Source organism: Nylanderia fulva, unplaced genomic scaffold, assembly GCF_048542155.1.
Source record: "Nylanderia fulva isolate GAGA-0341 unplaced genomic scaffold, ASM4854215v1 Scaffold22, whole genome shotgun sequence".
NCBI classification, from domain to species: Eukaryota; Metazoa; Arthropoda; class Insecta; order Hymenoptera; family Formicidae; genus Nylanderia; species Nylanderia fulva.
Genome location: NW_028190285.1, coordinates 1,745,070 through 1,771,363, shown reverse-complemented (window position 1 = coordinate 1,771,363; position 26,294 = coordinate 1,745,070). Strand labels below are relative to the sequence as shown.

Here is a 26,294-nt window from a genome sequence, read left to right as displayed (position 1 = left end):
GATAAAATGCAATTGCGCATAATTCCAGCATATAAATATACATATAAAGTCATTTGAATTTTTAATTTCTAATTATCTCTTTTTACTTGAATAATTTGAGATATGCAATCGACGAGTAATTATAAATTAATAGAATGATAATTTTTATCTGGTTTAATATTAAAAAAAAAAAAAAATAGAATGAATATAATATAAAATTATAATGAGAAAGAGAAAAAAATTTCTATACTTTCTCTGGATACACGCTACGCTTTAATATTACAGCCGATCTTGCGAAATTAATTCTGATGTTTCACATCCGCTCGGCGCCGACTGATTTAATACTAAACGATCTATTATTCTTGTTACTTGGGAATTGTAGTCCAGACTCTAAATCGGTACTTCGAACTCTTAACGCATTTCTCGGATCTCGATTTGTATTTGATGCCGCACAATTGAAGGTTGTAATTACGTGTATCTTTTCCCATTCAAATTTACGAGCTTTAATTAAATCTATATAATGCTCTTTCTATTTTAGATACTTGGCTTATTCAAATTGTGATTAGATAAATTTTAACATAATAACATATATAATCATCCATACATTCTAAAGAATATTTTTAAAAATTGAAATAAGAGATAATAAATTTATTTCTGACAATCTTGTTTTAAAAATAATTACGAACAATAAAATTATCGTAACGCTGAAGAAATTGTACATTTCGAAATGGCTTATATATTAGTTTTATATAGGAGGTCGAAATAATTTCGAAACCGACGATGATATCATCGAATTTATCGGACGCAATTTACGAGACACATTCTATACGTGTTAACGTGAAGATACGCGAGCGCGGTACACTTTAATGATATCTCGTCGCGCTCGCGCTCTTAGGTCCCGCTCGTTATCACGCGAGAGATAACACGCGCGCGCGGTGACAAGGGTCCGAGTGTGGTCTTTACTGTTACCGGAGCGGAGTAAAACGCGCGCGGAGCCGAGCCGGAACGCTTCGCATCAAGCGGAGAGACTTGCGCGCCGCGAGTGGAAACGCGAGTGCCACGCGCGAATCCGCGAGTCTCCTCTCGCGCGCTCTTTTCTTCGCGCCTCAGTGTCTCGGGTGACGTTCTCGGGTACGAGCGAAACGACACGCGCGATGTCCACGAGACGGATCGGCTGATGACAAGACTCATTTTCTGGGTCACGAACGGAGTCTTGCGGCTTACTTTACTTAGTCGTTGTTTATTCTGCGAGCGCGCATCGTTCGTTGATTCCTTCGGATCCTCTCTCGTTCGGGGAGTCCCGCCTATATGATGGATATTGTCGTCAAAATGAAGAATATGCCGTCGAAATGAAGAAGTTTTTTCGTAATTTGTAAGTCTCGATAGTCGCGAGCGAAAGAATGCGTGATATCAGTATTAGATTGATACGGTATATCAATATTTGATCGTTTCTATCTGACCAGTCCGCATGTGTGTTTTCATTGATACCGTAAGCTCTACCCGGTTGAATGAAATGATTCATTAATTGATTTCGTCGCCGGAAAATATTTATATTCATATTATTTAAAAAAAAAAGAATTTTGTTTAAATACTCAGAAAATATATATACTTCAGAAATCGGACATCTAAACGTGTGTACGTGTATTTTTTTTTCTAGACCAATCTTTAGGAAATGCTTCCACACTGCCTACTACTATCTGGATTATCCGCCGCGAAATGTTCCCACTCTTCAGGAATGGGAAAACAGCGAGCAGGACGGCGAGAGAACCGCCGTGGCTGTCCAGCAATTTGTCCAGCATGTCGCGAGTCTTCACGTGGACGGGGACATCGGTTTCAGTAAAGAATACGAGCTCATACAATCCGAAACGGGAGACTACACCGTGGAGAATTCTCAATTCGCTGAGAATAAGGCCAAGAACAGATACTTGAATATACTCGCATGTAAGTAGCCTTTTGACGTGTATCGCGCTCTCGCATTCGTGCGCTGTCGTAATATTTACAAATGAAAGGAAACATCTTAATATAGAACCGCGCTTAACACTCCACAGTTTTCTACATATATTCCTCGCGAAAATATTCTCTACTACTTTTCTAAAGGATATTTCCATTCACCAATCGTCAAGTCGATATATTCATTACGATTGATTTATTTTAGTTCAGTCTAACTCAACGGCTGACCTCTTCATTGATTCCATCTGACTGGGAGCATTATGACGTACATTATCAATTCTCTCTGACGATAAAAAAATTCGAAGAAATTAAAATTTATCTAAATAAATTTCTCGCGTTTAATAAAACAATAAAATAATTTAGCGAAAAGTGAACATTTCTCAATCATTCGGGAATTATATGTACAGCGAAATTTCTGTTAATGGAAAATTTTGTCAATGCCTTCTCTTTTATCATGTGTATGCGGAAAAGAGTAATAAACTTCCGTCAAATTAAATCGACGTCTTGATATAAGAGATATCTCGATTTGAATTGTACGTTGATTTACATCTTTCGATTACATTGATAAGCGGATAATTATATAACGCATTTTTACAATTCGTATTTTTAAACTGACAATAAAGCAACATTGTGAAGGTATACAGTATTTTTATTGAAAATAAAACGTGAAGCGTGCTTTATTTAATTTTACTTGATTCGAAAAAAAATAAATTATACATTTTAATATTATTATCATTAGATGATCATACTCGGGTGCAATTGCTCTCCTGCGGCGGTGGACCTCCTAAAAAGGGCCAAGATTACGTTAATGCGAACTACATCGACGGGTGGCAAAAAGCACGAGCATACATCGGTACGCAGGGTCCGCTCCCGCCTACGTTCGATGGCTTTTGGCGGATGGTTTGGGAGCAACGCGTATCAATAGTCGTAATGATTACCAATCTTGTCGAACGCGGTCGTGTAAGTATGACTTTGCTATATCGCATATTTTTTATTAACATGCAGAAATTTTATAATAAATAATAAATAGTTTAATTATTTACATGCAATTTCCAGTTTACACATAATGTAAATTAGTAAAATGCACATTTCTTGAATTATTATTTTTTATTAATTTTATTATTAATTACTATTTTTTTATTATAGAGGAAATGTGATATGTATTGGCCCAAAGAAGGGACCGAAACGTACGGTTACATTCAAGTGACTTTAGTAAAGGAGGACATTATGGCGACATATACTATTCGTACCCTTCAAATTCGGCATTTGAAGGTATATATTTAAAAATAAAATGGACACATGCGTGTGTGAGACATTCTAACAATAAGGAGGACGCATAGGCATAAAAATAAATTGAATAATGTTTATCAATGAGATTTTTTTTTCGCATTTTTAAGCAGATTAAAAAGAAGAAAAATGGGACCAATATGGGTGAACGTACTATATGGCAATACCATTATACCAGCTGGCCTGATCACGGCGTACCTGATCATCCGTTACCCGTTTTGAGTTTTATTCGTAAATCGTCAAACGCTAATCCGCCCGAAGCTGGACCTATCGTAGTTCATTGCAGGTAACAATCGCTACAACATTTTAGTAAGAAAATAAATTTTTAATCAATTCAATTTAATTTGTATGTGTTTCACTTATTTTCCAAATATTTTTTTACTATTTTCTATTTTATATACGTGTACAAAAAATATATTTTTTTGCACTTCTTAGTGCCGGCGTTGGACGTACCGGAACGTACATCGTGATCGACGCCATGCTGAAGCAAGCCAAGGCCAAGAATGAAATCAATGTATTCGGTTTTCTCAAGCATATCCGTACCCAGAGAAACTTCCTGGTTCAGACGGAAGAGCAGTACATTTTTATCCACGATGCCCTGCAGGAGGCGATAGAGAGTGGCGAGACCAATATCAGTTCTAACAATTTAATGAAGCACATTCAAGACATGCTGTGCCCATCGAATAACAAGACTGACGCATGGAACAACTTAGAAACTCAATATAAAGTGATTGTTTTACTTCTTGAAGTTAAATATAATACATAATTACGATTATTAAATTATTAACTTCATTATTTATCTTTATTAGATGGTAACGTCGTGGAAACCTAAGGATTTCAATCTCGTGTCTGCTACCAAACCCTGCAACATTCACAAGAATCGTAATATGGATATTATTCCCATCGAAAACGCCCGCGTTCATTTAACGCCAAAACCAGGTGTCGATGGAAGCGACTACATAAACGCGACTTGGGTTTCAGGTAATATAGCATATCTTTTGTATTGGTCTAATATCTTATTGCAAATGAAATGACAATGAAATGCGTTATGTCTAGGTTTTCAACGGAATCGCGAGTTTATTATAACGCAGCATCCGATGGAGAACACCATAATGGAGTTTTGGCAAATGATGTGGGACCACAATGCACAGACAATTGTCATGTTGACTCAATGTGACGAGGTACTCGAATAAAACTTATTAATAATTGCATAAAAATTAAGAGATAATTTTGAACATTTTGTGATAAAAAATGCCTAAACTCCAGGAATACCCAGAGTTTTGGCCGGTCGAAGGAAAGGATCTCGAATCCGAAACATTCCGAGTGCGACTCTGCGGAACAAAGGAAACCGTGAACGGGACTATCCTACTCGAAGTCGCGGTTCGATCATTGCAAGACGATTATGAACTCAGCGCCAGGATCGTTCAAGCGCCGTCGAATCAGAGTGGTTTGTGGCCACATAACAACAATCCGAAGACTTTCGTCAGCATAATCCAGGACTTTCATCGAGATTATCAAAACGGTCCTATCGTCGTAATGGACAGGTACATCAGAATATCATCTTCTTGTTTATTAACAGTAATTGATACAATTAATTAATTGAGCGAATATAACTCTTATTATTATTTATTTCAGGTATGGCGGGGTCGAAGCAGCACTCTTCGTTCTATTGACTACTTTAAATAAACAATTGGAATTCGAGCAAAGTGCTGACGTTTACATGTTTGCGAAGCTGCTTTATATGAAGCGACCCGGTGTTTTCCGCTCAAAGGTAAATTCCAAGTTTATCAAATCTTGATGCAATTTTAATTATATATCCGCGATAAAGACGAAGATGTATCCTCATAAATGATTTAATTCCTTGTAGGAGGATTATGTATTGCTGTACCAGTGCTTGGAATCTATGCTGTCGACGAAAGGCCGCGCGGAACCTGATTTGTACGCCATGGCGAACGGACACGTTGCCTCACTGAACGACCCGAACGAGATCAGGTCGGGCTCATCGATCCAACATATGCCGCTAGATTATCCATCTAAGTCATCTGTCATTCGCGAATACGCTACCGTAGAAGTCAGTTCCGAATACCTATCCGATTACACTATTCCCATATGCGTGGATCACCCGATCGAGTCGTCCAGCAGCCGTGGGAGCGAACCCTGCCTCTCCTCCCACGGCGGCAGCAACGATCATGTAGTACCATCGGAGAAAAGCATGGTGGTGTCACAGAGAAACATTAGCTATCATAATCATCCACCATCCGGCGTATCCGTAATGGTCGATGCTAATGGTTATATCACAAATGGCAGCATGCGTGTACCCTCCGACAATATGGAGCCCAGCTGCAAAATGATGCCACAATGATGCCGGCCTATCTTCGGTTGCAGCGCACCTTCGCGAAAATCAGCCCCGCTGTAATCGAAACTTCCTGAATCTCTGGAAGTTTAATCTTGACCTGGTAAGTCAAATTGAGTCAAATATACATAAAATGTCTTGGACTTGGAAGACGCAGCAGAGATATGATGTTGACAAATCTGTTTCCCCGAACAGACTGATCTTCGCATCGCGAAGGAGAGGTGATGGTTCTTATATTCAAGGAAGAGTTGAAGAATATCTTCAAATGGATTTCTTAGTGTACATAGGGCTAAACGTGAATGTTAAACGTGAAGATTAAACGTGAAGGATTATGAATTTTGATAAAAGAAACCCCCATCTTCGGCGTCGCGAGAGCGGACAGTGCCAAACAAAGAGACAAAATTGCCGCCGATGTATGCCGAATGGGTGACATTTATCTTATCCGTCGCGTAAGTTTATGCTGTTCAATCGATATGTATATATTATATATAATTATATGTAATTACTGACATATACAATACACACACACATACACATACACACATATGCGTTTGCACAGACACATGCATAAATATGCATAAACGTTAAATGCACGCGTACATGCTATAAAATAAATATATATAAGTACATGTACGGGATGTGTGTGTGTGTGTATGTGGGTGTGTGTGTATGTATGTATGTGTGTGTGAGTGCATGTGCATACGTCGAATATCCGACAGCTTCGAGTTGCCAAAGAATCATTACGATAGCCTAATTGTTAGGATGATAATATGAGTGGATGAATGTGTATATGTACATGTACATATATATATATATATATATATATATATATATATATATATATCCATGTACACATTTATATCTAATTATTCTATGTGTATAGTTTATTATATATGTGAGGATACGTCGTCCAGATGAAATCTTTTGCATATACTGAGAATCACGATCGTCGCGCGTAATGATATTAATTTATAAGCATCTGCCCTCTCTCTTGTTATTATTCATTCATTCGATTTGATCTAGCCTCGAGTGTTGGCCGCGTGATATGCTTATATTACTGCCATTTAGAGAAAATAATTAATCAGCGACTTGCTAAAGGTGTTAATTATTAATTCGTAAAATTAAGTTAGTCGTGTGATTTCTCATGTAATTATGATCGATCGTCGCATTTGTATACATATATGCGAATCAAATCAAAACTACTATACCGTATCGGTTAATTCGCATCATACGCGCATTCGTAAACGAATCGAACGCACAACTTTATAGTAGATATGGTATTATATGGTTTTTTGATAATATCTAATCTAAATGCTAAGGGATTACGACCTTTTTATGGCGCGAATTCTTATAAATATCATAAGTTTCTCACAAAAAATATAGAAGCTGGTATTATCTTTGGTGAAATTGCCAAACACGTTGTTGTAGTTTGTGTCTTTCTTTAATTAAAATATGATATAATAATAATTTTCTTACGGTGATGACAATCGAAATATTTTAATAATTATGATTTGCCGTTATTTATATATTTTATATCCGAGAACTGTGAAATAAACCAAAGCATTTAACGATTTTAAAATGCACGGCGTTCGCATTTTTTATATTATACGTGTTGATATTATACATTAACGTTCAACGGTCGTTGAAAACAAATCGACTTGTAAATCTATCGGTATATTTACGTAAATAACTGATTATACACTTTCGCAAAATTTATAAATTGCCTTTTAACGTATTAGGATAATATATGTTAATTTGCATTATAAATGATGCGTCTAGAAAAAATTTATTCACATACATATATATCGTGCACTATTTGCAAAATAATATTCAATTATTCAACTTTTGCTTATTAATAATTAATAAATTGAGTTAATTGAGACGAGATGAAAGTTTCGATAAAGAAAAATCGAAAATCGACAAGTCGCTCTTGTTACATTATCGCGCGTATTGATTTTTATAGAAATGTCTTTATCAATTACATTCGTTACAATATGAAACATATAGTTGGATACTTTATAAAGTGTACGTTCCGTCGCTTGTGGCCTAAACTCTATAGTACAAATTAGATTCTAGGTTTGAACAACTACTCATTTAGTTAATGAACAATTAAGTGCAAAAGACAATTTCAAACCGGTTCGTTTCAACTTGCCGAAATTATATTATAATTAAAAGTAATGATATGATTCCAATATAATAATTACTACAAACATTAGTAGTCTACATTAGTATATTATATTGACTGACATTCTTCCGCTTTTAATTGATAATGTCGCAAAGAGAAAGAAAGACAAAAACAATCACGTTTTCATGTTTTCCTCTCACGCGTATATATTCGGTAGATTTATTTTATTATACTCTTACGCGAATGCGAAAGTCGCTCTTCTGAAACGTCACCCTTTAGATAAGCTGCTTTAGCAGAATCACTGAACGAAAGGGAGAGAGCAGAGGCAAACGAATGCAGAGCGCTGAAATTGAAATGTACATACAAAAAAAAGAGAGAGAGAGAGAGAGAAAACTCTCTATGTTTTGTCGATCAGAGTCCGCTGTGATTAATTATGAGAAAAATGGTACACGTGCTCTCGTTAGGAAAGATTGCGTTACCATCGATATAATAACGTCACGATTAAAAATGCTCGTAAAAAAGCATGTAAGACTGACTGTTGTGTTGTTTGTGAAAATTAGAAGGAGAATCAATTCCCGACCCGCGTTCGCTTGCGTTGAAATCGTGACGATCACGATTACGAGAGCGTAAAGCAGAGATTTTTAGAAGAAGGAATAGCACACACGCGATATAGCTATTCCTTTCTTATACAGAGTTACTACTCTCTTAAGAATCACGAAGTAGCGCCGAAATGTAACAAACACGCTTGCAGCGCAAATAATGCAAGCATTTTCCGGAACGGACCGAAAGGTGAATCGATCTTCGAGAGATCCCGTACTGATCTTATTATGTGCACCCGATTAAATCAATCTCGATTAATCATCAATTCGTAAGTACGAATGGAACACCTTATCGACTATCGTCTATAGCTATAGAGATTACTATGTATGTAAAAAAATGTGTCTTTTAATTAATGCCGTAATAATTTAAGTCACCGAAAAAAATAAAAGCGAGAAACGATATTATATATTACATAAATACACACACACACACACACAAATACACCGAAGAAATGCGTACACATCTGAGTGACAGACAACTCACACAAACACGGACTCGTCGCGCTAATTACTTGTGTGAAAAGAAAAATATATATATAAATATTTATGATATAATGAGAAATGTGTGGAGGGGATCAGAGAAAATAAGAGAATTGTAGATGCGTGGTGGACGAGGAATCGCCCAGAGATCTTGAGATCAGCGGAGACACTTATATAGAGACAATGCCATATAGATGAAGGGATAGCGAATGATTTGTACAGCTAGGGGTACAAGAACGATATCTCGTCGCGCAAAAAGCGGACAGAGACGCGATCTATATACTGTATTTTACGATATTACACGGTTATATATGCATGTACCTATACACGAATTACACAAAATAGACGTCTAATGAGGTATGAATGACCGTCGAGAGATAAAGCGATCGTCGAGGGACGTGGTCGCCCGTATATAATTCGATGATAAAATAGGTGGTGTGTATAGATAAAATGTAGACTCTAGTCAACATAATATTTGTAAGATGACACACATACACACACACATATACATACACATGTCTCGTTCGTTTCACACCGTTAGCTCGCATCTAGTTCTCTTGGCCTGTTTGTTTTTTTTTCTTTTTTTTTTTCCTTCGTCCATTACGCTATCGATGAAAGACAGAAAGATGATGTCGACGCGTGACTGCATTTTTTATCGTTTATCCTGATGATTATAAAACAGCTATGCTGTGGGAGGTACATGAAAAAGAGAGGGAATACTTTTCTTTATTTTTTTTAATCAAAATTCCACTTCGAAACGCGAGCTCCTATATGAAAATCGTTTCACTGATATTAATTGTGAATAATTTCGAACATTGTTTAATAATCGAATAGTGTCTGTCGTGGAGATTCTTTTTTACACGCACGATATAATAAAGACTTGCGATCGCGTAACTGTAGCATTCGCGTGGACCATACGTGGAAGAAAAGAAAATAGTTCGAGAGTTAGTTTTATGTGATATGGATATATATATACATACATATATGCGCACATATATGTATATATTACGTATGTATGTATGTATGTATAATATATGTATTTTATTAAGTGAAAAGGAATCAGGAACGAGAGAATCGAGCGCGAATCATATTAGCGCAGTCAACATTCAGAGTCTGTTACTTGTATGAAATAAGAAGAATCTGGCGATGTGTAGAAATGTACGATGTATTCATAGAGAATGTGTATATGTCGAATGCCTACTCGAAACTTCAATAGACAACTGTGAAAAATCACACTCAAAGCATTCGTTCAATTGTTTCGCGTATATATATATATATATATATATATATACACATAGTTTTGTGCCGCAGTGTGTGTCTACGATTTTTATAATTATTATTGTAAAATGAATTGTCGCAACACAACATACAGGAGACGCCCGTTCGAACGTACGCACTACGGCCTACACTAACTGTAAAAAAAGAGAGAGAAGAAGCTCTATACATATACACGATGTACTAACAATTCACGATCGATCTGCTGGTTTTCCGGCTAAAACTGTAGCGGTTCGAAAAAAAATTAGAAAGTTATAGCGAGAGAGTCCCGAGAGAGACAAGGAGTGTCACGAATCCGCGCCATGCCCAATTAATATCCGAATACGATGAGAAAAAACACGAAGCCGATACGTAAAACGACAGTCGAGACTGCCAAACGTACCTACGAACATTTCTTCTTTTCTCTTTTTCCTTAACTCTTTCACTACGCGGTAATTAAAAAGATTATGATGTGGCACGTATTATAAATATCTTTTATTTCAATGACATTTCCAATGTATTTTTAGAGCGAAAGTCTATAGAGAGATATCTTCTGAAATTAATTCGATAATTAGAGAATCAAATTTTTTATCCACGTATTGGAAATGTGTAGAGGATATCAAGTTAGTAATTGAGCGATCAAATATAGCGATCACGAGGAAGAAGTCAGGCATTTATAATTATTAAACCGATATAATATATTTCTGTCCCTATATATAAAATCAGGATTGTGCAAGCGAATAAAGGCAGCGGCCTTTTGTACCAGTAGCGAAAGAGTTAATCATCTCCGAGCATAGCGACCGCACTGCCTTCGATAGAATTTTTAACAAATCGATTCCGATCATCGGTCGAGGATGAAAAGGATGATTCGGTCGACGAGACGAGCCGCGTGGCTATATATTTAAAGCGAAGCACGAATGAAAAAAAAAAATCAAACGGATCTGTTTCTCCTGTTCCTATATATACGACGTCACGCGAATCGTCTTCCTGTCGACGCGACTCTCGTTATTAATTATTATAAATCGTTAAGCGCTAAAGAAAAACGACGCGTCACGAAATGAGTCACGAAGGACGCGAATGCTGGTCTTACAAATTGCGGTTCTCATCAATTTCTATTGCTCGACGTACAGTACGTGTATCTCAACGAAACACACACACAGAGAAATTTTAGAGAGGTTTAAACGGATGTAATGATTGCGATATCAGTCATTATGTGCGATAGTATTACTCGTTTTTTTAACTGTACGCTTCATTCGAGAAGAATTGTCCGTGCTTAAGAACATATACGTCTAATAAATAGTTTGCGAGAAATTTGCAACTGGATCAAATCAGCCAAAGTTTCACTCACCAGCGAATTCCTGATCTGCTCATTAAGGTTGTCTCCTGAGAAAGAAACATGCGACGCGATCATTAATTAGTATTAACATAGCCATTATTATACGCGAAATATATTCATTGCATTCTTTTTTTGTCATTCGAGCTCATTGAAAATTATTTTAAATTTTATTCGTTTTAGATCGAAATGATATCAACACATCATTGATAGTCTTAAACATTTACTGAAACGTTTCATTAATTTAACACACAAGAATTGATGTTATAATTACAATAACATTTACATAAAATGCATTGAAATATTTACATTGGAAAAATTTCTACATTTGTACGGAAAATAGTGACTTTTTTCATACGCGTACTAATCGTATAATATTGTATGAAATAATAGTAAAATTTCTCTCAAATATACGAGATGGTAGAATGTGCGAAAATTAGTGTAACACGATTAAACAAAAAAAAGTATTTATTAGTAATTGCATAAAAATAGAATTTTTTTTTCGAATTCTCGTTATATTAAATCAATTTTAAAATATGCTTGAAATCATGAAATGCTAGCAAAGATTAATGACGCTTATTAGATCTATAAATATATTTATATTTTCATTGAAGATTCGCAGAAGTACGTTTGTAAATGCATGAAATATGCGGGAATAAGTGGAGGTATACAGATTTCTTTCTTTTTTTTTTTTTTTGTAAAAATAAGTCTTTATTTGTAAACGAACTCTTTGGCAGTAGGTAGACACTCCAAAAGACAAACATCCAGAGACCTAGATCCGTAGAACTGACACTGGCAATCGCATTGAAAATCTCAATGTGTGACAAGAAAATCGTAACTTACTTGACTTAATAACACTCATACTTTGGCAATGCTTCGCTTATTGAAATCTTGCGTATTTTTTTCCATTTCTTTATTTTTGGTTTCCATATTTGATTAAAACACTTAGACGGTGATAGTGAAGTCCTTGGGCGATTTGGAGAGCGAGCTGTTCGAGTGGAGGCCGGTCGATCGTTTTCTATGCAATTTCAGCTTCATGTCGATGTCGCACTCGGCTTCACTGGTCTCGTGAACGTCCGTGAAGCCGCTCGGTGGCTTCAATTCCAACGTAGACAGCTCGCTGCCCCAATCGTCGTCCCTTCTCATCATTCTGAACGTGCCCGCCGGCTCCTCCAGGAGGCAGAGCGACTCGACGGACTTTCTGGTGCTGCTCGGCGGCTCCTTCTCCAGCCTGTCGTAGGAACCAGGACGCACCGGACGACTCGGCGACGCTCCTCGCGAGTACGAATGCGCTCCGGACTCCGACAGCTTCAGCACCGGCCGCAGGATGCCGGGAATGCGACCGTCGATCGCGGCGTCTATCGCGCCGCGACTCCTGCGAAAGATCGGACACGTCGTTTATTAATGATTTGTTACTTATATGAAATAATTTAATGAAACAATGATTCAATGACTCTTTTTACCTTTGCTTTTCGAGCCTCGGGAAAGTCTTCCTCTCAGAAATTGGTGACGGCTCGGTTGATGTACTTGATTCGTGCGTGTGGTACAGCACATCTGGAAGTTACATACGCGAGACGACGTTGACGCGGTAGATAATTAGTGGCTGCGCGCTAGATTACATGATGGGCCGCGCGCGAGCACGCGGCCCGGACACAGAAAACCGAATACTAACTTACTATGATGAACCGGTCGCTGTACCAGGGCAAGTCGTTGCTGATTGACGGAGTTCGGTCCCGGAGAACGGGTCATTATCGACGTCGGCCCAGAATCGTCCAAATGATTCGACGACTCGGTACGGCTGCTGGTGCCGACCTCCGTGTCGCTGTCCGAACCGAGCGTGTCGTATTCCTCCGATTCTGATTTGAACGATTTCGATTTGCGTCGCGCCCGACCTCGTACCTTTGTGTACTGGTCCACGTCGCACTGCAATCGATTCGCACAGTGTGAGATTCTCGCAAAAGGGAGAAAATATTGTACAATAACAACTTTTTGTGATTGTGGGACGTGTAAGAGAAATCGTGGTATTTGTTTATCCAATAATTTTTTCTGACAGAAGAATATCGTGAATATTAAAATATTTTAAGAAGGAAATTAATGATTAATTCAACCATACTGGCTCTTGTTGATATTATTCTTCTTTATTAGATATGAAGTACATTACGTTTTCGACCTTAAGTTTAGGTCCTTTTCAAGTGTTAAAATTATACAAAATCGATAGTTAGCGACGCTTAAACTAAACTTAAGGTCGAAACGTAGCGTATTTCATATCTAATAAAGAAGACTAACATCAACAAGAGCCAGTATGGTCGAATTAATCATTAATTTTCTTATTATTTTTTAAATTCTCTCTGGCAAAGAATACAAATCTATTATTAAAATATTTTAATACGCAATCGTTACTATTTAATAGAACAAAAGTATGATTAAAAGTAATATAGTAAAAGGGAATGCATTTTTCATGTAATTATGTGTTCTAAAATTTTTAGAGCTCAGATAAGCGCGGCTCTTATTCAATCGAAATATTAAACAGATTGGAAATTAATTAATCTGAAGTATCTACTCCAATTGAGAAGATATCCTCATCAAGTTAAATGCTCCTTAAATTTTTTAGCTTTATTAAATTATATTCGTATATCATGTCGTATTATATAACTTCGAATTACAATTTAATGATCTTATATTAATGCGAGAGAAAAGTAACATTACTCTTCCATTGCATTACAACTTTGTCAATAAGATTACTTAATGGTGACAATTTTATTCAAACAGTCGCCAGAGTTTAGAAAATTGCTCATCAGCCCAGAGGTGATAATCTACGAAGAGGGAATTGTAAGATGGATCGTGGTGTGAGAAATAAACGTACTTGAGCACCCTGCAGCATTGTCTCGCTACGTTCGTAGAAGAACGCTTGTCTCATGGGATTCGCCGAAAGATTTTCCTGCTCGGGCAGATTGAAGGTGGCATACGGATAAATATCTTCCGAATACTCTGGTATTCGTTCCAGGGCGCTCACCTCGCGGCAAGGCGATTGCTGTCCCGGTTTTCTCACGGTGGCGTAGTACTGTTCCCTCTGTTCCATATTATGTTTGTTGTCCAAAGCCGCCTGCGTCTGCGAGTTCGGGTCGTTTGCGCCTCCTGATCCCTCTGGATCTAAAAAAAAATTAGATTCGTAATAAAAAGATATATTCAACAAATATCTATCCACATAGTACTCATATATGTATATATAATATATATATATATGTCTAATTTATAAAATAATGAAAAATTTATATAATAATATAAAATCAAAAAAGCAAGAATCATGTCGGGCAGAAGAATGCAGGACGAGAAACGGCGCGGAAAATAATTGCGATTATAACGTTACGTCTCGTGTGCATCGTGATTTTTCAGACAGCGAACAAATGTCACAAAAGTTAGAGGCAGATATATCAATTAAATGGAGAATACGAAAACGGAGATATTCGCTACTCCGAATTGAATACATAAGCGACACGCGAAATGATAAAGAGACTAATTTGAATAAGAAGATTAGTGCAGAAATTAATGAGTCTTGAATAGAAAACCGATAATGTGTGAATAGTGAAAAACTAATATAATAATAAAGTTGATAATAGAATCCAGAATTTTATAAACGTACAAAGCACAGCAACTATATTAACAACTATGGAACAAAATATATTGCATCGTTCCTATATACATTTAATTTATAAAATTATGTGCAGACTGATTACGTAATTCAAGCAAGAAAGGCAAACATGTTTTGATAAGAAAATAAAAAATTAATAAATATTGACAGTTGTGGAAACCTATAATGTGTTTTGGACAAAGCTGAAAAAGTCATAGATACAGAATACGTAGATTAAATGAGAAAAATAAGTGACGATCGTAGTAAATTAATTATGACTTTCTATCATCATTACTCGCTCTATGTTCTCGTTTAATGTCCCTTATTGTTAGTACGATATAAATACTAATTCGGCATTTAATTACGTATATATATATATATATATATATGCATATATAAATATATCAAAAATCAATACGAGAAATCAAGACTCGCTTTAACAACTTTATTGTTTAATTAAACTATTTAAATTAAATTATTTGCAATCTCCCAGTGATTGATAATTAATAGAACTCAATATTCATCTCATCATGGAAATGTTACACGCAATTACAATACTTTTAAAGTATCGTAAATACATTGCGTCGGTTGCAAATAAAATATGCATGTATTAAATATTATATATATTATTATTAAATGAGATCCTTCTAATTGAGATCCATTGATCGAGAAGAACTCATTTCCGCAGCATTTATAAAAAAAAATACGGTAAATAATTGAAAAAGGAAAGCGAAATGTAAACGGAAATATAAAAGAGGAGAAAAGAAATCGATCTGTAATGGAAAGATATTAATTATAAAATAAAACCAAGATCGCAAAAACATATAAAACAGCAAACCAAACATAATTCCTCTAATGATACGAAGTAACTCACAACTCGCTCGTACACTTACTCAGCGCACCGATATTTCTTGAAAGTTGTGTAATATAGCGCGAGATGTTCTCGTTTTAGTAACAAACGACTATTTGAAGTAACGACCGCGACTCTCTACGTGATTCGTTTATGAAGTTTTTAATTAAACCAAACGCTCGCGGCGGATATCGCGAACCGCTGCTGTTGACATTGTACCTGATATCGAGAGTAGTTGACGAAAAACTAAAACACCGAGACTGTCCCAGACCCCCTCCTCCCGTTCCAATTCGCGGCGGAATCGTTACAATGTGTGTTGCGAGTGGGATATACGCGAAAATAAACGGTACTAGACAGATATTTTTTTTATTGTTAGTGGAAAACCGAATCTCCTACATGTCCGAAATCCGATCGCTCGTATACGTTTGCGAGGAAAATTGATTAGAGCGGAGATCGATAGGCTCTCGTACTCACGTGTCTTGAGGCAAAAACACACCCCGGCGATCGCCAGCATGACGGCGAGAACCGAGATGACGCTGGGCGCCAAGACATGCGCATCGAGATACAGCGGAGTGTTCTCACTCTCCTCGTGATGATCCTCGTGCAAACGGTTGTTTCCGCTCGGTGACAGGGTACTGAACAGGTACTCGACCTGGGTGGAACCGGCATTATTGTAAGCCGTCACGCGGAGCTCGTAGCTAGTGCCGCTCTCCAGATCCATGATGGGAAATTTCAATTGCGGCGGCACATTATTGGACACTGCGACACATATTGATTGACGTAATTAATAACTGGACTATGAGAGAGAGAGAGAGAGGCATGTAATACACCCGATTAAAGGAAAAGCGCATATAACAAATAATTTCTTCCCTCGTAAAAGCATTTTCCAGGATATCTCCTCGAGTTAATCAATCATTTTGAAATAACGAAGCGATTGTATCGCGATAATAAGTGATTCGATTATTCTCGAGTTTTGGAGCAATGCGCGCTCGCGTTGAAGAAAACGAGGATAACTCGGCGGCACTTTTCTGATTAGGAGAAACTTGGTAGATATCGATCTCGGAATTAATTCAGGACTATCAACGTCATGTTTTCGTGAATTATCGAGCGCTACTTCTTCGCTTCGTGACTTCAACTTTCCGAAGAGAGTTGTAGGTTCTTACCGAGCAGCCAATCCCCGGGCAGCCTCCTATATTCCACGACGAAGTAGGTCAACGGGCATCCGCCGTCTTGCCAAGCCGCCAGCTCCAGAATAACGAACGTCTGATTCGGCTTGACAAAGTGATGCTTCGGCGGCGGGACCGGCTTCGAGCCGTTCGTCTTCGCCGTCTGTATGTCGCTTGCGCTGCCGCTCCCGATCCTGTTGAAAGCCGCGAGGGTGAACTGGTAACGCGTACCGCATTGCAAACCCTCGAGCAGATGCGTGCCCGCACGCCTGTCCAGCATCACCTCCTCCCATTCGGCGAATTCCCGACGATAGGCCAAGAGGAATCCCTTAATGGGCGAGCCGCCGTTGTCGCCCTGTTTCCATTGTAACTGGATCGCGTCGGTCGTCGTCCCGGTAGCCAGCAGAGTCGGCGACGTTGGCGGCACTAGGTGCGTAAAGTTTACCAATTAGAACTTGGCTCGTGTACGAGGGAAGAGAAATACCTGACAGACTACTCTTCTCTCGCGCAAGGATAAGAATTCATGGGGATTATTCTATAACCGAGTTTGTCTCGTAACTTTGCTCTCGTGAGTCTATGAAATGCATTTCGAGAGGGAGAATGTATGCTCTCGAAATTTGAATAATTTTTTAGAAGGATCGTATAATATAATTTCGAGGAGAAATATTTCCCCGCGAAGAAGATGTATTATCTATACCATTTCCTCCTAATTTTCGAACCAGCGATTGAATAACTCGACAACTTCGTTTACACGATGTACCTACCCTGAATATGCAAGGTATAAGTAATTTCGTCCGTGCCGAGTGAATTTTTCACGTGACACGAATAATTGTCCTCGTGACTTCTCTGCACGTTTCTCAGAGTCAAAGTGTTGTCGGGTCCAACGTGCGATCTGTAAAACTCGTTCGGTGAACACTGACGTTTCGTCACAATCGATTCCGCTTTACGGGATTCGTCGTTACACTTACTTTTGCTGTAATTTCATGTCGGCGCGTCGCCACTCGACGCTCGGACGAGGATCGCCGACGACAAGGCAAGCCATATTAACGTCCACTCGCCACGGAACCACGATGGGCACGCCAAATGATATTATGGCAGCTGGAACTAATTAAAGTACTCCGGTTACGAGATTCCATTCATGTGCCATTTGCGCTATAATATCCTTTCGCGAAGCACTGGATGTATATTATCGCGCAAGGACGCGAATATCGCGCTTGCCATCAATCGAAAAATATTTCAAACGAGCTGGAGATTTTCCTCCAGGTATAGACTATCATCCGGTAAAGCTGCACTTCTTCGGAATATTTGATATACATTTCGCACACGATAGCCACGCAGTTTTCTTGGAGAACTTGGATAAAGAATTCGATTTGAAACAAAATCCCCGATGCGAAACAAAGTTTTACGAAGTGGGGAGGGATAAGGAAATTTTTCGCCAATTCGCAAAAACTTCCAAGACCGACTTACCGGTGGTGCTGAGCTGAAATTTGACGACCGGAGTGCTTGAACCCTGACCGACCTTAGTCGAGGCCGTAACCCACGCTTCGTAAGACTCGTGTAGCTTCAAGCCTGTTGCCTCGTGATGCAGGTTCTGAGCGGGCAGAGGGTTCTTGAGGATCTTATCCTTACCTCCCTGCTCCAACATGCGAATGTAAACTGTGTACTGAATGAGCAACCCGTTCGGTCGTCGCGGTGGCAACCAAGATATCACGACGGCATTCTCGCCGCTCACCATCCACTTCACGCGTTCCGGTGCATCGGGAACTATTAGCAGAGTTAACATTTTCTTTGTCAGCGACTTCATTAATTTCGAAAGAAATTGTTTATACGCAGAGAGAATTTTTTTCTTAGAATTTACCCTGATAATCATGGTGATCGTGGGACAATATCGTATTGGAAGAATTTTATTGTGAGTTTCTCTGATTAATATTTACCACAATAAAATATGTTCGATTAATTTTACTATGTACGTATTAATATTTTTTATTATGGTAAATATTTAATCAGAGAAACTCTTAAAAAATTCTTCAAATACTATAATTATTGTGATTTTCAAGGTAAATTCTAAGAGAAAATTCTCTTCATGTAAAAAAGAAACAAGGGAATCTGTCGAAAATTTTGATTTTGAAACTTTACATACACGAATCTATAAATATATGAATTTAGAAGTTTTTAGTTGCCGGTCAATTCTAAGGGGTGAAGTCATCCCTTATCCTTTTCAACTTTCGTCAAGCGGTTATGATCGATTATTTAAAATAGAACTTCTTTATTATATAATAAGGTTTTGTGTTGTTTCTTCATTTGAATAAGTTTTTGCTGTTGTTTTTGTTGTAATAATATTTAATTTTGTAAAGGCACTAATTAATAAAATTTTGAAAACCAATTTTTTTAAATATTTAAATATCCTTTCTACACGTGCTTAAAGTTTCATTAAAATCAAAATTTTCCTCGTAAGTCATAAGTCGTATGTTCATGTTAATGAAATGTCATAATACTTAAATAGATCAAACAGACCCATTCGATTATAATTTTAATTATAATATTTTCGAGAAATGTTTCTCTTTTTGAATAATACAGGGTTCTGTCACTATAAGAAACATTAATCTTCCAGGAAAAAAATGTGTTTTTCGAAACTATCGATCAACTGATCAGACTCGAGACTCACTCGCTCGAGCAATGGGGAGAAGTATAAAAAATCTTTCTTCTACAATGAACTGTGTTGCTGTTATCTAAATAAAATTATCTAGATGATCAATGAAATGAAATTTTGGCGTCATCGTATCTTTATATAGATAAAAAGAATCATAGCATATAAAAATACATTTTTATATCCTTTTTATAATATAACTGTGTTTACATAAGCGGTCTTTTTTATAATATTATCTGGAATTATTTTTTATCCAGATATATTCAGATCAAAATAAAATAATCTTCATTTTATCTAAGATAAATTTACATATTTTCATGTCATCTTGATCTAGCTAATTTTAAAATCATCTAAGCACAACACTGACGATAAAATATACTGTTATATACGTCGAGAGTGAATTTCGAAATTGTAATTGAAATTACCGGTTTCCCCGGTGGTGCAGGATACAGGGTTGCTCGCGACACCCTCGCCGGCCCTAGTGAAGGCGAGCACCTGCACCGTGTAGTTGGTGTACGGACTAAGAGCGTGCAAGACCGTACTGAGAGCATGACTGATTTTCGTCTCTCTGCCGGCTTGAGAGTCCGAGGCGGCGCCGCTCGCTGCCTCGTACAGGAGCTTGTATCCCTGCACGACCCCGTGAACTTTGTCGGAAGGCGGTAGTTTCCAGGTCACCTGGATGTTCTGACCATTCAGTGCGGCGCAGGCTACATTTTGCGGTGGCGCACTTGGAACTACATCAAATCGTATATCGTAAATCGCTATATCGTGCTACTCTATCTTTTTCGACGCATCGAAAAACACAGAGCATCGTCGCGAATTTATATTACTAATACAGTACATCGAAATCTCTTTTTTCCGAATTTATATTCAAAGAACGATTGATCAAATCACAAGAAACAAAAAGTACGAAATTATGAGAGCGCGCGCAAATCGATTAAAATAAACAGTGATTTGAAACTAAAATATACCCCGAAGGAATTTACAAACCCGATATAACAATAAAAAAAACTTTAAAACAAAAAAGTATTATTATATCGATATTTTGTACACATAGTTTGTAGATTGTGCCTCGCGTAAAAGCTCGTTTCGTAAACCAATATTGTTGCGCAAATAATTGCCATTCAGCATTATGCATTATATATAGTGTGGACTGTTTGTACATCAGCGCCGCGCTGTACACATGACAAACTTTAAATTATAATATTAATTTGTAATTTGAAACTTAATCTCGTCATTTGCAATTCTCAATTATATTTAATCCGTAATCAAAATGCAAAGTGGCCGCTTCAAAGCGGCACGCTGTGTAATTACCTTGTTTAACGTGCCAAATATTTTCGTTAACTCGAAATCCCGCAGGCTCGATAAATGAAGAAGCAAATTGGGAAGTTTTCCCTCACTCACCGTCTTCGAATGTGTGCGCCGTCACGGGATCGGATCCCGGTCCGTCTCCTTTGCTATTGAACGCCTTCACCACTATGCTATATTGGGTGTATTTTCGCAGACCGGTTAGTCTATAATCGTGCGAACCGTCCCCGTTTCCTGTGATTCCAACTCGTGACGTGTTCGTTAATTGATCATCGCTTCTGAAATAAAAGCGCGGTTCGTTCAAGCGGAAAGATGAAGTACGAAGGCAATCGACAGCGCTAAAATCTGAACGTTGTATCAATTACGAGAAACGAAGTGTGTCAAGAAAAGCGCTGTCAGAAGAGCTTCTAAATTATTTTCCGTGAAAAATTGCGGAATAAAAGAGGAATCGTATTTCTTTTAGATTTTTATATAAAGCTCTTTGATTTTATATTTTTATATATAATATCCAGATGCCAGTTGATCGACTATACTCATTGTCAGTGTTAATAGCGTTAAAAAAAAATATGTGGTATATACACATATAAATATATCACCAGAAAATTTCTTCACTGTTATTTGAAACTTGGTGCTAGTCTAAGAACGGAAAAGCCCCGGCACGAAAGTCGCTGTCGCCAAAGTTTACCGGAAATTGTCCTTATCGTTCGCATTTATTACGTTCCGCCGTCCGATTCGAGTATAATGGAGGAACTAACAATCTCGAAATTCAATGGAATATAACTACGAAGCTTGGACAAAAGATATTTTAAGAATTCATAGTGAAACTGAATCACCATATATATTCGCCATAATCCAATTATTCTGAAATATCACAGAGCAAACATTACCCTCGTATTTCATTTAATAAGTTACGTCACAAAACGTTTTTATATTCATAGGAATTTTATTTCGCCAATAAAATAGATGAATTCTACTCCGAAAAAAGCAAAACAGAATTATAGTCTACTCTGTAAAGGGAGGCATTTGAAATTCGATAAATCTCTTACATAAATAAAGGAATCGTTTTCTCTATTTTTCGATTTTGGTTTCAAATTTCATTATTCGAAAGCATGTATTGAAAACATTTTATTCCGCAAAATAATTTGGTCGCTAAACTTTTGCTCCGGAAGCTTCAATTTTTTATTCGAAACAGAGTATAAAATAATAAAGCTACTCTGAGAGATGTATACATTTTTGATAGATAGATCGAGTGTAGAAAATTCGCTAAATATATTCGCGCGTTATCCATGCAAACGAAGGGATCATCACGGTCATTGTTCGAGACTTCGGGGTTTGATGATGAGCGCTAAATGCCGCAAACTACCGCGGCTCAAGAGCAGTAAGCAGATAATGATACCCGAGATTGGTGTAGCCGATGGTGTATCCGAGTAGTTCGCCGTTCCACAGGGATCGATCCGGCGGTTGCCACGTGATCTTGAGCTGCTGCGGGCCCAGGGGCTCCACGGAGACGTGCCTGGGCGGTCCACCGGGCACTTCGCCATCCGTTTGCACCTGTTTCGAAAATTTCGAGACGCCACCCACGGCACACGTGAAAAAGAAACAACAGTCGGTCTGACGTTATCGCGCGTAAAATGATTCGTTCGTGATAATGTGATAGTTTTTCTTTTCTGATTTCATGCTTTGTTTCTGTTTTTTTTTGTTTTTTTTTTTCGACAATGTTTGATACTGACATGAAGGATGTCGCTTGGCGCTGATGTTCCAAGATGATTTTCCGCAAGCACTCGAAAGTGGTAGGTAGTCGCGGGTTTTAGGGACGATACTCGAGCGACCGTGTTGTCCCCGGCTACCAGCTTCTGCGTGTTGTGCTCATGCCAAACGTCTTTCCAGCAAAAGGCAACAACGCTTAGATGGATGATCAGTGACGATCTCTTAAGCGTATAATCGCGAGTCTCGCGAGGGCGAGATGTAAGTATGTATCTCTCTGTCCCGGTGCGTGAACAAATCCGGACGATTTCGACTCACATCTCGCTCGCTCGGGGAAGGATAAGATAAATCTATCTTGATTCTCTCCCGTGCATCCGCGTGTGACGTATGTACAGCTCGTAGTAGTTTAATAGTTCGCAGTTGGCCGCAAAAGACGGATAGTATGTGACGAGCGAACAAATCGATCAGGCGAATGACGCTTTAATGGAGGATGAAAGCTCTCCGCAGACTCGGGCAAAGGTAAAGCAAGGCAATAAATATCAAACACGTTAATACGGATATGTGTGTGCCGAGTTTGAAAATTAATTTCAAACTCCGTTACTCTCTCTCTTGTGGCGCGCGAGCGCGATCTCAAATGCAGATTATCTCCGGTAAGAATCTTAGTTTTAATTCGTAATCGCAGTAGTAGGACGATACTAACTTTCGGAGGCTAATAAAACATACACGCGGACATTAAAATTCATCCGCGGCGTCAGGATTGGAATGATTAAAATCTCGCGGAGATGTAAATTATTGCAACAAGAGCGCAAACAATGAGGACACGAATTTATCATCGTTTGGCCGGCATTTCTCGGAAATCTCGATCCTCGCGAGACTCGATTTTGGGTAAGAGCGATAATAATTCTCGACGGTGCTTGCCTCAAGAACATGTTTTATGCGCGTTAACACCACGACGCTTCCATTGCCCTTTCGTGCGTTAAGTTCGATAATTTAACACCGACGGGAAGACTCGAGTCGATTAGGCGTAAATGAGGACATCCAAAGTTAACGAGCGGCCAGGGTAAGGGGCGTTTCAAAGAGAAGTTTGTGCCACGAAAATAGGGCGAGGGAGAAGGGAAGGATCGCTCGGTAGTCGGGATAAGAGGAAAGAAGAGGAGAGTGTAAAACAAAGACGCGGAGTGGGAAGATTCGCAAACGACTTTACAGAAAACTTTGACTTGGCTGTCGTAATGAAAACCGCCAACTTCGGAGAAGATACCTGGTATATATGTATGTATATATATATATATATATATATACCAGCCACTTCTCCAGAAAATAGAGTGGTTCCTTTACATTACAATGAAATATACTCGACGATGCACGCGTGATCGTATTAAATATTACGTCATTTAATCATTAGAATTTCTTTATTTTCTGTGCGAGAGAAAAACATATAAGAAATTTGCATATGTACAAGGTATCCCAGAATTAGTGAATCAATGCAGATGATTTTTCCTTAGCAAAAATGTCGAAGCATCAATAATTGTCCGCGAGTAAATCACATTCTTCAATTAAGTTCAAGTAGAGTTTTTTTTTTTAATAGAATTTTTATTTAAGTTATAAAGATACATGATGGCCTCCCTGGACACTTTTGCAGAGGAAAAATCTCCAAATGATCCTAAGAATTTGTGATTAACAGATGTTGGGACATCCTGTATTTATGAGTTTAATTCAAATATTTTTTACATTGAAAAAAATATCTCGAAATATCAGGAGGCTTGACCGCGAGCGAAAATGTAACAGCTGATGGCTTCCTTGTGAAGAAATTGATCAGCGAGAAACGTAAATCGCGCGTATGCTTTCGGACGCAAGCACGTGGAAGAAGATCAAAGAACGAAATTGTTTCTGCGGCCGCATATATGCGGGTATATGAATCGCGAACAAATTCGCGGTTTCGTTACATGCATATATATCTGGTACAATATATATATATATATATATATATATATATATATATGAAATCAACTCGACGTGAGTTTACGAGAGACACGACAATGTAATTACCATTGCTCTTGACAGTCGCAGCTCATGCGACAGACTGCACCACATTACGTTACACGCGTGCATCTTGGAGCGACGTTACAAAATAGCATATTACGAGGGAAAATATTCAGCTTGTATTCGCAAGAGTTGCTCCGTAGAATAAAACGGTTTTAATAAAATGCGAAATGTATTTTTCGTCAAACAATGCGTGTACCGCATATGCATGTGTATCAGCAATGCGAATTAATCTGATTTATATTTTTTCATTTCCGAATGGTAAATAAATTTTAAACTATCTCTATATACCTTTATTAACGTAACACATTATTAATGCAACATGTATTGTATTTTATTTTAGAAGCTGCGTATGTTGTATTTTCTCTTTATATAGACAAATATGTAATATCTCAATTTTGTAAACTATTTTTATATAAAAAATCATATTCCACGCGCGTGTTTTATCTCGTATTGCATTCCTCCCAAATATTTCGAATAAATTAGAGAGTTAAATATTTCATCCAGTATAGACGCGCACACATTTCGGATAGACACACATTCCGGCCGATTGAATTATTACTTACTAATGAGATACATATTATATGCTATTCGTGTTAATGGAATTTCGATCGTTTCGACATGAATTTATTTGAACCGACGTGACGGCGACTGCGCGCGCTCCGATGAAGGGAGAAATGGACGGCGAAAGCCATGAAGTAAATCCAAAATAAATCCTAAACGAATAGCGGGACACGGAGCGACGTCGAAGGATAAATGATTAATGATTCTCGCCCGACACGGGGGTAAAAGCCGCGGCGCGTTATCCGCGAATATAACGCTTTTGCGGAAGACATCGTAGTGTTAACTTTAACGGCCAATATGATATCCGCGCAGATGATAGAGATGCCAAGCGCGTTACTGTGAATATATATATCACGATATAATGACGATGGATCGAGAATGTAATGGAGCGCAATATATAGCGTATACAGCGTATTTCTTCTGTATTCTCTCTTTTTTTTTGTTTTCCAATTATCGCTCGAGCAAGCACCAGAAAAATCTGGTATTATCTTCACCAATATATACGTAGCGCGATATTATAATGCAATATTTACATCCGCGCCCTGCCGTTGGGATTAATCGCCGTACGTCAACAGTAAGTAGAAAATTAACCCAATACTTTTAATTTTTTTTTTCATATTTACGCGAATCCTCGCTCGCCCTATCGAGCGGGCTAGATCAAAGTGCGCTTCAATTTAGATTAAAATTTTAATTTTATAACTTGTAAATTTTGTTACAAAAAAAACACGGCGATATATCTTTCTCTCTCTCTTTCACTCTCTTGTAACGCATTTACCGCCACATCATCCGTGCAGTTGTGACACGAACATTTTCTTGAGAATAAGTATAAGATTTTATTTTCCACCGAGTTCACGTTTGTGTATTCGCCGTTCATAACGTAATTTATATAGATTGAAAGTAATTATATTTGTGCGTGAAAACTTGAAGAAGATGTATAAAATATCATTCGGAACATTCTCAATAATCTTATTGTAATTTTGTAATGCTGTTAAGGTTGCAATTTTGGCACGTAAAATGTAGAACAAGA

At 37.9% G+C, this 26,294-nt stretch overlaps 2 protein-coding genes across 10 annotated transcripts in view; one reads left to right on the top strand and one right to left on the bottom strand.

Moving 5' to 3' along the window:
- LOC114932676 (Protein tyrosine phosphatase 99A) overlaps positions 1–11,355 on the top strand; it is a 277,310-nt gene extending 265,955 nt beyond the window's left edge. For 2 of the 4 annotated variants that reach the window (XM_029304992.2, XM_029304990.2), the window contains exons 11-21: positions 1,637–1,920; positions 2,669–2,889; positions 3,076–3,201; positions 3,327–3,502; positions 3,652–3,943; positions 4,026–4,197; positions 4,273–4,397; positions 4,483–4,760; positions 4,852–4,987; positions 5,084–5,672; positions 5,765–11,355. In XM_029304992.2, the coding sequence (XP_029160825.1) occupies positions 1,637–1,920; positions 2,669–2,889; positions 3,076–3,201; positions 3,327–3,502; positions 3,652–3,943; positions 4,026–4,197; positions 4,273–4,397; positions 4,483–4,760; positions 4,852–4,987; positions 5,084–5,578 (2,305 nt within the window). In that variant the 3' untranslated portion in view covers positions 5,579–5,672; positions 5,765–11,355. The remainder of the gene's footprint in view (positions 1–1,636; positions 1,921–2,668; positions 2,890–3,075; positions 3,202–3,326; positions 3,503–3,651; positions 3,944–4,025; positions 4,198–4,272; positions 4,398–4,482; positions 4,761–4,851; positions 4,988–5,083; positions 5,673–5,764) is intronic. The other 2 variants (XM_029304993.2, XM_029304991.2) reach the window with 2 other exon arrangements.
- Positions 11,356–12,034: 679 nt separating this feature from the next.
- Positions 12,035–26,294, bottom strand: part of LOC114932677 (cell adhesion molecule Dscam2) — an 83,932-nt gene continuing 69,672 nt past the window's right edge. For 3 of the 6 annotated variants that reach the window (XM_085482800.1, XM_085482802.1, XM_029304995.2), the window contains 13 exons: positions 22,690–22,838; positions 22,356–22,510; positions 21,056–21,237; positions 20,077–20,385; positions 18,472–18,768; positions 17,973–18,108; positions 17,769–17,896; positions 17,002–17,430; positions 16,313–16,597; positions 14,224–14,510; positions 13,037–13,283; positions 12,824–12,914; positions 12,035–12,735 (listed from right to left, as the gene is read on the bottom strand). In XM_085482800.1, coding sequence (XP_085338926.1) covers positions 12,306–12,735; positions 12,824–12,914; positions 13,037–13,283; positions 14,224–14,510; positions 16,313–16,597; positions 17,002–17,430; positions 17,769–17,896; positions 17,973–18,108; positions 18,472–18,768; positions 20,077–20,385; positions 21,056–21,237; positions 22,356–22,510; positions 22,690–22,838 — 3,125 coding nt within the window. In that variant the 3' untranslated portion in view covers positions 12,035–12,305. Of the gene's footprint in view, positions 12,736–12,823; positions 12,915–13,032; positions 13,284–14,223; positions 14,511–16,312; positions 16,598–17,001; positions 17,431–17,768; positions 17,897–17,972; positions 18,109–18,471; positions 18,769–20,076; positions 20,386–21,055; positions 21,238–22,355; positions 22,511–22,689; positions 22,839–26,294 lie in introns of all 6 variants that reach the window. The other 3 variants (XM_085482801.1, XM_085482803.1, XM_085482804.1) reach the window with 3 other exon arrangements.